Source organism: Opisthorchis viverrini (genome assembly GCF_000715545.1).
Source record: "Opisthorchis viverrini unplaced genomic scaffold opera_v5_658, whole genome shotgun sequence".
Lineage (NCBI taxonomy): Eukaryota > Metazoa > Platyhelminthes > Trematoda > Opisthorchiida > Opisthorchiidae > Opisthorchis > Opisthorchis viverrini.
The window spans coordinates 50,690-65,451 of NW_008752330.1; the positions used below are offsets into that span (position 1 = coordinate 50,690).

The window sequence follows — 14,762 nt, forward strand, 5'->3', positions numbered from 1 at the left end:
AGAGCCCAGTACCGGCAGTCAGGGGGTCGGACTCTAGTGAGCCCCAATGCGCAATAGCCGGGCATCCGTTGACTTCCAATCAAACTACTTGCAGGTAGAATCAAACGCGTTTTTGTAAACAAAGAACCTGGTCTTGTTGATCAAAAAATCGTCATTCATACCAACGTATACAGAATCACCAGAGCTTATCAAAACATGGAAACCACGATGCATATTCATAGTAAAACATAGGTATTCATATGAACTAACCCGAGTTCATTAGACATGGGTATCATCTTGGGCGTGTCTTTCTACAGTTTTACCGCACAAATTGTTCCAGGTTTCTATCGGTTGGACATCGGCTTGATCGGTAAATTTTCCTAGAATTAGAGCGGTTTTGAATAACAAACCTAACGATTCCAGTCACATTTGCTGACCGGATCGTGCTTCACCGTATTTCTTAGAAATATTGAATTCACGAACCCTCCACAAACGAGGAATTCCCTCTTCACGACTGTCTTGTGTAAATTCTAACATCAAACTCTCAACATTTCGTGGTGGTTGAGTATTCTGGTTAAGAATTCAGTACTGAGTAGTTTCAAACCCAGCTGAACTGAGCTGATCTGATCTGATCTGAACTAAACTGAACTGAATTGAGATGAACTGAACCGAGCTGAGCTGAACCGGGCTGAGCTGAACAGAACAGAACTGAACTGAACTGAAACTGAACTATGAGCACCACATTAGCCTTGAAAGTTCATTTGCCGGACGTTTAACTAAGAGTAATCTTGAGAATGAGGCTTGCCTTCCGTTACGCCGTGGGTGAATGCATTGGCTAGTAATGAAAGCACCACGAGGGCAACTTGCCTGCTGCATTGTGAAGCAGTGCGTCAGGAATCGATCGAATACTGCCCGGAAGCACATGAACTCATCCCTCTTGGATAAACCGTTTACAGTTGGCATACGGTGGGTTGTCACATCCACGACGATGTCGCGAAACGTTTCCTTGACGATGTATCCCAGCTGAAAAAAGCGAGAAGGATAGTTGTGGACGATACAGTAAACAAATTTCTCGCACGTTAAGTCACGGCCGCTAAAATATTGAACTGATGACTTTTACCTGCTCCTATGCATTCTCGATAACTATTCCCCATCACACAAATAGACTCTTACCTAAAATAATCTTATATCGGTCTTATCGGTTTCTTTATTGAGATCAACTGGAGAAGGAAAATAAAACACGAACCTGAAGTGTACGGTGCAGCCTTCGCCAAGCGACTTCATTTTCCTCCTCGGTTTCAGCCTCCATCAAGCGTCGAGACTTTAAAAACAAATGCGCCTGGCAAGGATTCTATCTACCGCCAAGCGACTTCATTTTCCTCCTCGGTTTCAGCCTCCATCAAGCGTCGAGACTTTAAAAACAAATGCGCCTGGCAAGGAGGCTTTCTATCTACAACATGCGCCTGGAAACAAGAAAATAATTGAGCAACAATTATTGTTAACAGGAGCTCTGTCAATCCTGATTAGAAGAATTGTCCTCACAGACTACTCGCTATTAAGAAGGAACTACACTCGGTTGTCCAGTCGCTTGTCTGTTGGACTGATGGGTTTTCAACATCAGCCCGTTATCACTGAGACGATGTCGCGAAACGTTTCCTTGACGATGTATCCCAGCTGAAAAAAGCGAGAAGGATAGTTGTGGACGATACAGTAAACAAATTTCTCGCACGTTAAGTCACGGCCGCTAAAATATTGAACTGATGACTTTTACCTGCTCCTATGCGTTCTCGATAACTATTCCCCATCACACAAATAGACTCTTACCTAAAATAATCTTATATCGGTCTTATCGGTTTCTTTATTGAGATCAACTGGAGAAGGAAAATAAAACACGAACCTGAAGTGTACGGTGCAGCCTTCGCCAAGCGACTTCATTTTCCTCCTCGGTTTCAGCCTCCATCAAGCGTCGAGACTTTAAAAACAAATGCGCCTGGCAAGGAGGCTTTCTATCTACAACATGCGCCTGGAAACAAGAAAATAATTGAGCAACAATTATTGTTAACAGGAGCTCTGTCAATCCTGATTAGAAGAATTGTCCTCACAGACTACTCGCTATTAAGAAGGAACTACACTCGGTTGTCCAGTCGCTTGTCTGTTGGACTGATGGGTTTTCAACATCAGCCCGATTATCACTGACCACGCTACAGATAATCATCGGACGCTCCATGTGTTTGATCTACGATTCGCTCGCTCCGCTGTGTTTATGCAGGCTGACCGCTATTCATTCAAATGCGAGACTACCTACATATTACTCTCTCTCTGCCTATCTGTCCGACCGTCAGTCAGTTTGTCAGTTAGTCACTCTGATTGTCTGTTTATCTATCAATCTCCCTATCTATGTTTCTACCTATGTATCTATCTATCAGACTATCTATCTATTTATCTACCTATCTATCTATCTATCTATCTATCTATCTATCTATCTATCTATCTATCTATCTATCTATCTATCTATCTATCTATCTATCTATCTATCTATCTATCTATCTATCTATCTATCTATCTATCTATCTATCTATCTATCTATCTAACTATCTATCTATCTAACCATCCAATGCGTAAGAAATGTCTTCTCTAATAGACAATTTAAAAATTGGAATATTGCGCTTAACACATACTGCTGTCGCCCCGTCATTCCGGTGCATCGGTAGATCATAATGACCTTGGAATTTTCCAACTGGGATACTTCCCATCGTCTGAAATACACAGTAAACAGACAACTATCAGTTAATTATCAACCAAGCTAGCGTCCTGTTCCTTAAAATCAAGAAGCTGCACATCGTGCGACCGTAGTTTCACACTTAAGTACTCAAGAGCTAGTGTTGAAAGTTCCTTTAGATCAATGTACATCAGTTTCGAAACCGTCCAACAAACATCAGTGTCATCAGTCATTGTATTATCACCTTAGCTTGCTCGTCCAGGTCCATGACAATCAAATACGAACCGGTAACAATCCGGTCAGTCACAGGTGACTGATCTGCAGTGCGACTAGCTCGCACTTGGACAGCACACAGCATCACTCATCGTTCATTCACGGAGAGCCAAATGACGTGGCCACGTATTCACTGGATCCTCGAGTGTCTGCTTTCCAGATGGAAGTTTAAGTCATCATGTAAAACTATTCTTCCTCTGAGCTACTTGTAAATGATTTATATTGCTTCGACTTCCTTTCGTACTGTAGCATACAAACGTATGAATCATAACGTGCCCAAAGCCATTGCTCGGTTATCCGAACAGTGACACTGGCTAGGCTTGGATAACTAGATGTGTGGACTTGCAACCATACTGAACTTTGTCCATGGTACCTAAGGTTTCCAATCAAGTATTTTCACCCGTGACCGTCACCTTTCACGGATAACGAAATGCAACCGTCATCTCGATAAATACACTCATTTTCATAACAGTTTGACTTTCCACAAGTGACCCAACTGAATCACCCCGTGTAGGTTTATGACTCACCATGTCACCGTATTTCATCACGTGACTTAACCCCGTCTTCCTTTTCACCGCCTGGTATTGCTCCTCCAGTGTACGCTTTTTTATGTCATTCTGCACGCGGTAAGAGATAATGACAAAAGGGAGCTGTGTGAAGCAGATAGATCAGCTTACGCAATTTTAAGGGGATACAGTGCGGGCAAATCCGTGAAACCACCACTAGAGTTGAGACAACCGAGGTATGTAACGACACATACTGGTGATAAATTAGTGAGCCCTCCGCTGTTTCTGGACACTATACATGCGCAAACAACACTTCTAGAGAAGTTGATGCGCCAATCATCTGATCCCCATCATCCGAATCACATTATCATTTATCATCATCATCATCATCATCATCATCATCACCATTCTCATCATCACCCAAAGGATCATCGGCGTCATCATTATCAGGAGACAATAGAGGAAGACACTGATGATTCAATGGCGTTCAAGCACTGTAAATGATTTGTAGTGGAAAGAAATGGATGATGGAACGGGAAGGAAAAACGTGGGCTGGCTTACGGCATACACGCGAGATACCCACACATTAGAGACCTGGTCAGACAATCTGGATAGAAACTGACTACATGAACGCCACTGACATTTTGGTTCATTTCGACAGATGTATTGAGACGAAGGCGTTCAGGAGAGCCACCAGCATCACCATTATCGTTATCATCATCATTACCGTCATCACTGCCAACATCCATGTTCAACATTAACGCTTGCCTGCGTGCATTCAAAGTCCACTTGAAGCCCTATTCAAAAGAAAGGAATCAAAACGGATGGGGAAATTACTTGGAGCTAAACTACCACAGTCATTACGTTGTGCTCACACCTCCAGGAAATTACTCAGGCGATCTGACTCAAAATTGATAACGAGAACTACAATAACATCGATTCAAGGACATGATTCGCAGCTTCGTTAAACAATCACGGTGAAAAACAGGTGGTCTCTATCGTAGTGGCAACCGGACATTTGTTAGTCTCTTTCATATCCCGCAGCAAGAAGATGGACGATTCTGATTGGGCGGATAGTGAGAAATTTCGGACAAACAACCAATGGTTTGATCAATTTGGGGCCAGCGGATGGCCTTGGTGGCTGAATTGCCATGAATGCTCTTCATGCTTGAAAACAAAAAATAAGGGTTTTTGAGAATCAACTGGACTACAACTAGCTGCTGAATATTACCAGACTACCGATCCACAACCGACAGTTTTGTTGAAACTTACGTATTGCGAATCTAGTAGCCAGATAAACGAGTATTCGTTCGCTAGACAAACATCGATTTTCGGGTCCCTACAAAAAGTAGCGCAGGATTCTTCATCTTCCTTGGCTGAGGTTGTCGCGTAGACTGCAGGTTTCGGGGTTCAGACAACAGAAGAGATGGCATTGGTCAATATCAAAATGTGTGAAATGGTGAGATAAATTATAGACAAACGGTTCGTGTGACTCACATAATTAAGGAAGCTGCAAGAGGTCTAGAACTAACACACTACTCACAAGTTCGCTAACATTTCATTGATAGAACAGAATGGTTTTCGTGGTTCGTGCGGCGAACCAGGGAGGTGCAGTCCTTGACATTCCCTAAAACTTCATCAAAACTTGAACAGAGACGGGGCGGAATTTGCCAAACACTCTCATGAATGAGACATCGATCTGAGTGCTTTTGGGACAGCCAGTGAAAATTAAATAATTGTGTGAATGTATAAGCATTTTTTTACGGTAGACCCCCGCTGCAAAATGACCACTGACGAGAACGGTCTGATTTCGTGACGCCGCAATCACTACAACTTCTTGCGTAGTGTCATGGGTTACTTCCATACAGAGACCGCAAATTGAACAAGTATTAACTAAGCTTGGAACTTCGTTCTGTTTTACTGGACAACACCTCTCTTAAACCATATAGAGGATTGACATTTTGGATGCTACTTCACAAGATCCATGCAAAAGCCACAAGAAATTTACGCTACTTACTTCCCATATTTGAAGGAAGAACATCTTTAAACATAGAGCCAGATTTGCAAGCCTCCACGTACAGCACCAATTTGTTGAACTTTTTTTTTGAATGCATGTAGGCGAGGGTATCGTTCAACTCCATGGCATACAGCTGTCGCAAGACAAGGAGAAAAATTCTCGTGAGCTCGAGATAAGTCACTCGATGCTTCGGTCTCCAGTGATTTGGATTCCTTTGTTGAAGAATGAGTCACGTTATGTCCTGACTTAGTGCGGATAAATCAGGCTGTTTGTTGGCCGCTCGTGGCCGAACGGTTACACGTTGCATCCATCAAGCGCACCACTGATGATTCCCAATAAGCATGGAACAGTTGTACATCACTTCTCGGCTATTCATCAAAGAATGGTTTCTCATACAGAAATATGAAAGCCTCATCATAATATTAAACATTTGGGCTGTTCATCTAGAAGCGAAAGGCAGTGTGTTGTCTCGTCGTGGAAAAATTTGTCTGACGCGTTCTCCGTATCATCTACGCCTCGTGAGTGACTGTATACGACCAGTTTCTTTGTTGGCGGTATTTACGTTTGCTCAGCAGTATGAATGGATCGACCGCAAAATCATGTGAGTCGAACGACCCGAAACATCGTAAAGCAAATTCTATGCGACGGTGTCATTTAAAGCATCTTGACAAGACCTATCAAACTTGAATTCCCGGGGATGCCACTCTTGAGATCGACGTACGAACATCGTAGCTATTGTTCCATTTTTCCGTTGATATGTAGAATAGCTTGACTATGAACTCTCTTTTATAATAAATTACCGAGATCAATGAGCCAACACAGGTTTACGTAAGCCTTCCCAATGCGTTCACTATTTAGCTTCCGATTAAGAAACTGCGTGCTTAAACCGTGGAAACCACAATTTACTTAACTTACGTATTCTCCTAGGAAGGCAATATGGGACGTCCCACCATGGCCAGAGAAGAAAATGAACACGTTGTCATCAGGACCGCTGTTAGTGGGTAGAAAGTTTAAGGTGGTCTTGTAGAGTAGCTCATTGTGTGGCGCTATCGTTCATAGGAAAGCACCACAAAAACCCGCGCAAATGGAAGGATGGCGAACACGTATTTCGGAATATTGTTTTATACACGCTGCTGGATGTAATCAGTAGCTAAAGTGACATCCAGTAATCGACTATTTGCATGGCTACGTGAATACGGGGATAAAAAATCTGATTCTTTGGACGCCTGTTGGTTAATTCCAATGGTTTTCAATGCTTGAAGCAGTTGGTAGCAGTTTTCCAAGTTAGCTTGTTCTCTCATTTTGCCGTTGAAACAGACACACTCAGCTGTTTTGAAAACACTCTCTTGTTGGCATGATTAAATCTGTTTAATGAAATATCTACATAATCTATACACTACTGAGGAAAAATATTATGACCAAGGTGGAGCGATCCTATATTTTTAACATGGATATCCAAAAAGCCACATGTTTTTATCTAAAACTGATCTATAAATGCTCAGTTTGTTGGTCGTTGATCAAGATGATGTTCATCCACTGTCTGCTCGTAGGGATCAGCTTGCAAATGTTTCATCACCAACCGAAGTGATATCATGAGTGAGTGGTTGGGTTGGAAGTTGCTCCATACCTGTCTGATATTATATGGCTGTGACTGGCGGAAGGGAGCATACACTTCTTGGGGTCCAAATGGTCGATTTCGAACGGTGCTGCGTTGTGTCCTGCATCCTCTGAACTCGATTGCTGTTTAATTAGTTTCTGTCTGAAGGCCGTTTTATCCGTGGACTGACTCATCGGTTACCGGTTTCTCTTGTGTCGCATTATGGCTTTCCACAATCGATTGGCTCTTACTCCGAATTCTGGTTTCGGTAATACATTTTGGTTGGTTGTTTCTGAATTGATGTTCTGCTGTAGCCCGAGTTTTCGGAGTTTGTTTTCGCGAACGCTCTTCCAGTTGATAAAACTAGTTTATTGTGCAGATGAGTTTATCACCTTTGATCACCTATTCTATGGACCACCTCTATTTGATTCTCTATCCCAAATAACAACAGACGGGATCTGAAAAAAATGAATTTGTTCGACTTAGTATTGGGAAAGCTTTTAGCCACCTTTCTGTTCATCATTTAAGCAGAAAAGCAAACAAGATTGTGCAAAATTGACAGAAAATGATACCGTGGAGCTCATCTAAGATAAAGTTTTGCACAACGTTGGCCAAGTTTCAAAATACAAAGGTTTGGCTTCACAAATTTCAAGTGAAATATCTCTTGTGAATATGCCCAACGAAATATTCTGTCTAAAAATGTGGTTTCGCAAAAAACTAGTTCGCCACAACAGGATAAATTGTCCGTGACAGGCAGCGAAAACCTAATACTCTAGGCGATATCAAACAAAGTGATACAGATCTATTATCACTTGGTGGCCCAACAATCAGTGTTCAAAAAAAATTTAAGCCAAGGGAGTTCCTGTCAAGCTGCGAGCGAAAAAGATCGGTTCATGAAACCTGGGAATATGTACGGAAACATCCATCGCAGGTCTCTGTACGAAACACCAGTTGATCGGAAAGCACGCACAAAGAGCGGCTGATTACGGATTTCGTCGCAGGTGCAAATCCAAACTTTGCATAAATGACCAGTTCAGTGACTTATTGTTTGCGAATGAATAACTATTTGCCTCGTCTCCTGGCTTGTCTCCGTATGCCGACGCTTCCAGTCTCGTCATGTGTGGGTCAAGAAGGCGTGGGAGGAAGTTCAAAAGGACAACTTTGACGTTACCAACCCACATAGGGAGAGAGGTATTCTCAAATCTGAGAATATTGGGGGTGAATCGCGATACAGATTTAAGGGACCGCTATGAACCGACGAAGACGTCAGTGGACATGGATTTCGATCATCCAAACAACAGTGTTTATTTACATTGTTCAACACCGTGCGTTTAAACAAATCCTGGATTCAAGCAACCCAAGATCGACCGACCCCAAGTTGTACAATACCAAGCAGATTTTAGACCATTCAAAACTCCGCATATTTGAATATTTTTGAAACTTCTGTACAGCGCAGATTGATGTCCCTGATCTAATAATAACCCATAATCGGAAATGTATAAACCCTGGAGTGAAGCATATCCTTTTGACCGACTTCTGGGATGCTTACTCAAAGAGATTATGTACGAGAATGCCAAACACGCATTTCGTAAATCCGATGACAGTAACCTGCAAAACTTGAATTCTGCCTGTGATCACCCTGTGCACAAAGAATATCCTCTTCCGCGCCAACTCACCTTTTTAGTACCTTCTTGTTGGCTTCAAGTTTCTCATCGCCTCTTAATACTTTCACGAAGTTATTCCGTGTAACATCCTAAAACGAATGGACACGCATGACCAATTTTTCTTGTGACAGTGATGTTCCCGACAATCATTCTCCTTCCAGTAACCATCCACATTCACCACAAGAAATAAGTGAAATTTATTATCTGCTCCCATCTTCATTCATTTTAATTCCGCAATAGTCGCTGTATGCTGAAAACTGAAGAATTCGATTGTTGGTCTGTTTGCCAAGCATAGCATGTGGATTTGCTCCTCGAGGTTAGTGTTATTAGTTAATTTGAACACGGATGACCTTGAAGCACTACCAAGTATATCTCATCTACCTCAGTGTCTAAGGCATGCAACACACGCACAGCATACGACATAATTGAAATGAGTATCACTCATCGGCATTCAACTAAAATCACAGATGAACGTCTCTTATCTGTCATATGCTTTAGCTGAATGTGCTGTCCTGGACACGCTGCTTGGTTTGTTTGGTGCATCATTCGGGACATCACAGGATGTTTCCTTGGAGAAAGCTATTCGGGCAGTAATGCTCCTCGTGCACATTTCGTGGTTCTTTTGACAAGAACGCCATCCTACTTAATAGGCCAAGATCAGAAAGTGGAACTCGATCATGCGCTGTTCGAGCGTTCTCTATGACCTTATGACTAGTGTTTGTTCAAGTGGATTGACCGTTCTGTATTACAGTAAAACTAAATAGCATACACTAAGGTATTGTATTTTGTTTTGATCTTCAGTGTATTTCCACTTGCTCTGTGAGGTACACAGTGAAATGATGGAGGAATTCACTTGATTGCTGTGCACCAGAACACAAACTTACATTTCCTCGGTAGTCAATTATCACATGATTGTAGACATCAACGTGGTCGTAGTCATGGAAGACTTTGCCTTTAAACGGATTTCTGGAATAAAAATCTGAAATGGGGCAGTGAGTCCTTTGGGAGAAATTAACGTGTAGGTCGAATGGATCGAAATGGAACGCTCATAAATTCTGTTTGAATCGGGTTCACGGGCTTGTTCTGGAATAAATTTTCACGGCGATGAGTGCAATTCTGTCACAAATTCGACTGGGTGTTAAATAATAATCCTTTACGAAGAAATAATTTAGGTTTCCTACAATGATCCCCCTAGAGCGCATAACAGAAAATTTCAAATTTGGTGCAAAAATGTAATTATCTTATGTTAATTTACATTCAAACTTCACCAGTGTAGATTATCCTGAGCATATCGATATTTAGTGCCCTTGAATGTAATTCAATTGTGCAGGAAACGAGATGGCTCAAGTGGGTAAAACGCGAATTTACCGGCCGGAAGTTCCGTAGTTCCATCCCTAACTCTACCTCTCGAACTCTTGGGAGGCTTGGGAATCCTGGCAGTATCCCAGGCCTCGCACGTACTTCGTGTGTCATGCCAGCTAGGCACCTTAAAGATGCTAGAGCCGAATGAACGATTTGGCAATAAACCACTTAGGAGTTTAACAGTCCCCGCGCAAGAACTAACTTTTATTGCTTTTAGAAGGTTTTTCTCCTCTCGGCTGCATTACAAAATGTTTAGCTTACTAAATTGTCTGCTTTGCTCCAAATCATAAGCCGGCGGATGCACTAAATCGACACCTAGATATCAATTTGTTTCATTTTAGGCTGCGCAAACGTGTTCTCAAACGAATACGTATCAACATCTCAATCATCATCATACAAATGTTTTGCTTGCATCAGGCTTATATGGCGTCTACAGTCATGAAAACGCATCAACCGAAAGAAAATCTGATATGACATTTGAAGTGACGCATAAAACCTCATAAATGTCTGCAACCCGAATTCAAAAATTATCTACATGAGAAATACGGCAAGACAGTTAGACATGTTAACGCCAAACAACAAAGCGCGTTTCTACACTCTATTTGTTACCATAAAGCGAAACTTTCATACGGTATTTACTTTGGATTGTTTGCAATATCGTCGTAGGCGAAGGTAATTATATTCTCCGGTGGAACATTGTTTTTACGCACGACTTGATACGCATGGAAAACGTCCGCCTGAATGAGAACACAAATGACACGCGAATTTAGGATAACAAGCAGAGTGAGGCGTGGAGGCTAAAGAAGGTAAGCAGAGTGTGTAGGATAATCCATACCTGGTGGAGTACCAGTTCCTCAAACAGAATTCGGATGCATTATCCCAAGAACGGGAAGCATGATTCTACTATGGAAGGGCCTATGTGGACCAAAGTGTCCCATTCAGTCAAGTGTCCGAACAACCACCTCCTCACCGAAGCTGTACAAGCTTGGTACGCATTGGCATTGAAAATACGTCCGAACCTGTCGCTCCCTTGTGTACTAGATAGATAGTCATATTGCGGCGAAACTCAGTGGCAATAAATTAGTACCCACTGACTCTTAGAAATGGATACACACGCACTGATTATGTGTAACATTTTCAATGCGATTCTCGTATAACCCGACGTAAGTGAAAGACAAGCGGACGAACGAATTTGACCAAGATAGATTTGTATATGTTTATTCCAAATACTTGATCCCACTAAGTAGTAAAGATTTATCCGCTAAAATTGTCCAGCAATCGCGGTGCTTTCGCAGTGACGACCGATGTTATTGGTAAGTCAGTAGATTTTGTTGATATTTCTGAGACCTGGTTTATACAGGAGGTCACTCTAGGTTACGGTCGTGTGGGGCCCGTGAGCGTCCATCCAATATGATGAAGCTACAATGTCAGGTCAGATGGTTAGTGGTAGCTTGGAAACCATCGAAGTTGATACAACACCATATATTCCATTCACAGGCCGTCATTTTACCTTACATAACGCAACATAAACACTTATGGGTGACCATGTCGGATTCCGATTGACGTGAATCTCACTTTGCACCTTCGTAATATCTGAGTACCGGACATTCGACACCACCCAAAACATATCGCTTCACGACAGGGAAATACTGAAGAAAACCAATACAGGACTTAGATGATCTTTTGAGACTCAAAACAATAAAAACCAACGGAAACCTACCTGATGTCGATAATTTTCCCAGGTGTTGGTACCAGCGACCAAAACAACCCAGTTCTTTGATGGTTGGTTGTTGAATATGGATGACCAATTGTGGACACTGACACCGTCCAAATATGCAACGTGGTCGATGCAGAACAGGAACGTGAGAAGAAGCGAACAATGACGCATCATATCCCGTCTTAACTGAACCTTCGTGTGCCTGGAATTTTATACTGCGCGCCTCCTGTGATTTGAACTTTGCCCTACAATTGTATGACAATGGTGTGAAAAACTATCCACCACAAATGTAACAAGTCTGCGGTACAAAGTTTATGCTAATCGAGGGATGATCAACCACTTTGATCAGCATGTTCAATGGATGATCATTTGCACAAATATATTCGAAGCATGCAGGCACGTTGGTGATTTTTGGTCCTTTCTAGTACAAATTCGGATCAGCTCATTTAGCGCCTGTGCGCTTCAGTCAGTACTGAGCAGCAAACTGAGTCTGCAAACTGGTTTCACGTAGCGGCTTGATTATGAGTACCTTTACTGACAATTTTGGTCCATAGGGACATCAATACGATGTTTAGTATTAAAAGGTCATAGTGAAATTATGTTTCCGGGAAGTTTGTTCTTGCAGTGCGTCAAGATATGGCTTGACAAACTGATTGGACTCAGAATGGAAGATTCTCGAACTCTTGGGAGGCTTGGGAATCCTGGCAGTATCCCAGGCCTCGCACGTACTTCGTGTGTCATGCCAGCTAGGCACCTTAAAGATGCTAGAGCCGAATGAACGATTTGGCAATAAACCACTTAGGAGTTTAACAGTCCCCGCGCAAGAACTAACTTTTATTGCTTTTAGAAGGTTTTTCTCCTCTCGGCTGCATTACAAAATGTTTAGCTTACTAAATTGTCTGCTTTGCTCCAAATCATAAGCCGGCGGATGCACTAAATCGACACCTAGATATCAATTTGTTTCATTTTAGGCTGCGCAAACGTGTTCTCAAACGAATACGTATCAACATCTCAATCATCATCATACAAATGTTTTGCTTGCATCAGGCTTATATGGCGTCTACAGTCATGAAAACGCATCAACCGAAAGAAAATCTGATATGACATTTGAAGTGACGCATAAAACCTCATAAATGTCTGCAACCCGAATTCAAAAATTATCTACATGAGAAATACGGCAAGACAGTTAGACATGTTAACGCCAAACAACAAAGCGCGTTTCTACACTCTATTTGTTACCATAAAGCGAAACTTTCATACGGTATTTACTTTGGATTGCTTGCAATATCGTCGTAGGCGAAGGTAATTATATTCTCCAGTGGAACATTGTTTTTACGCACGACTTGATACGCATGGAAAACGTCCGCCTGAATGAGAACACAAATGACACGCGAATTTAGGATAACAAGCAGAGTGAGGCGTGGAGGCTAAAGAAGGTAAGCAGAGTGTGTAGGATAATCCATACCTGGTGGAGTACCAGTTCCTCAAACAGAATTCGGATGCATTATCCCAAGAACGGGAAGCATGATTCTACTATGGAAGGGCCTATGTGGACCAAAGTGTCCCATTCAGTCAAGTGTCCGAACAACCACCTCCTCACCGAAGCTGTACAAGCTTGGTACGCATTGGCATTGAAAATACGTCCGAACCTGTCGCTCCCTTGTGTACTAGATAGATAGTCATATTGCGGCGAAACTCAGTGGCAATAAATTAGTACCCACTGACTCTTAGAAATGGATACACACGCACTGATTATGTGTAACATTTTCAATGCGATTCTCGTATAACCCGACGTAAGTGAAAGACAAGCGGACGAACGAATTTGACCAAGATAGATTTGTATATGTTTATTCCAAATACTTGATCCCACTAAGTAGTAAAGATTTATCCGCTAAAATTGTCCAGCAATCGCGGTGCTTTCGCAGTGACGGCCGATGTTATTGGTAAGTCAGTAGATTTTGTTGATATTTCTGAGACCTGGTTTATACAGGAGGTCACTCTAGGTTACGGTCGTGTGGGGCCCGTGAGCGTCCATCCAATATGATGAAGCTACAATGTCAGGTCAGATGGTTAGTGGTAGCTTGGAAACCATCGAAGTTGATACAACACCATATATTCCATTCACAGGCCGTCATTTTACCTTACATAACGCAACATAAACACCTATGGGTGACCATGTCGGATTCCGATTGACGTGAATCTCACTTTGCACCTTCGTAATATCTGAGTACCGGACATTCGACACCACCCAAAACATATCGCTTCACGACAGGGAAATACTGAAGAAAACCAATACAGGACTTAGATGATCTTTTGAGACTCGAAACAATAAAAACCAACAGAAACCTACCTGATGTCGATAATTTTCCCAGGTGTTGGTACCAGCGACCAAAACAACCCAGTTCTTTGATGGTTGGTTGTTGAATATGGATGACCAATTGTGGACACTGACACCGTCCAAATATGCAACGTGGTCGATGCAGAACAGGAACGTGAGAAGAAGCGAACAATGACGCATCATATCCCGTCTTAACTGAACCTTCGTGTGCCTGGAATTTTATACTGCGCGCCTCCTGTGATTTGAACTTTGCCCTACAATTGTATGACAATGGTGTGAAAAACTATCCACCACAAATGTAACAAGTCTGCGGTACAAAGTTTATGCTAATCGAGGGATGATCAACCACTTTGATCAGCATGTTCAATGGATGATCATTTGCACAAATATATTCGAAGCATGCAGGCACGTTGGTGATTTTTGGTCCTTTCTAGTACAAATTCGGATCAGCTCATTTAGCGCCTGTGCGCTTCAGTCAGTACTGAGCAGCAAACTGAGTCTGCAAACTGGTTTCACGTAGCGGCTTGATTATGAGTACCTTTACTGACAATTTCATAGGATAGGGACATCAATACGATGTTTTGTATTAA

The 14,762-nt window shown here is 42.2% G+C and overlaps 1 protein-coding gene across 1 annotated transcript in view; it reads right to left on the minus strand.

Annotated features, from left to right (window-relative positions):
* The window catches only part of T265_11946 (hypothetical protein), a gene marked incomplete at both ends in the record, with an annotated part of 15,347 nt that extends 3,339 nt beyond the window's left edge, over positions 1-12,008 (minus strand). Inside the window, 11 exons of the mRNA XM_009178790.1 lie at positions 757-1,002; positions 1,877-2,002; positions 2,658-2,735; positions 3,499-3,588; positions 4,750-4,871; positions 5,495-5,627; positions 6,410-6,485; positions 8,768-8,844; positions 9,640-9,721; positions 10,757-10,854; positions 11,838-12,008. Of these exons, the coding sequence (XP_009177054.1) occupies positions 757-1,002; positions 1,877-2,002; positions 2,658-2,735; positions 3,499-3,588; positions 4,750-4,871; positions 5,495-5,627; positions 6,410-6,485; positions 8,768-8,844; positions 9,640-9,721; positions 10,757-10,854; positions 11,838-12,008 (1,299 nt within the window). The remainder of the gene's footprint in view (positions 1-756; positions 1,003-1,876; positions 2,003-2,657; positions 2,736-3,498; positions 3,589-4,749; positions 4,872-5,494; positions 5,628-6,409; positions 6,486-8,767; positions 8,845-9,639; positions 9,722-10,756; positions 10,855-11,837) is intronic.
* Positions 12,009-14,762: the final 2,754 nt, after the last annotated feature.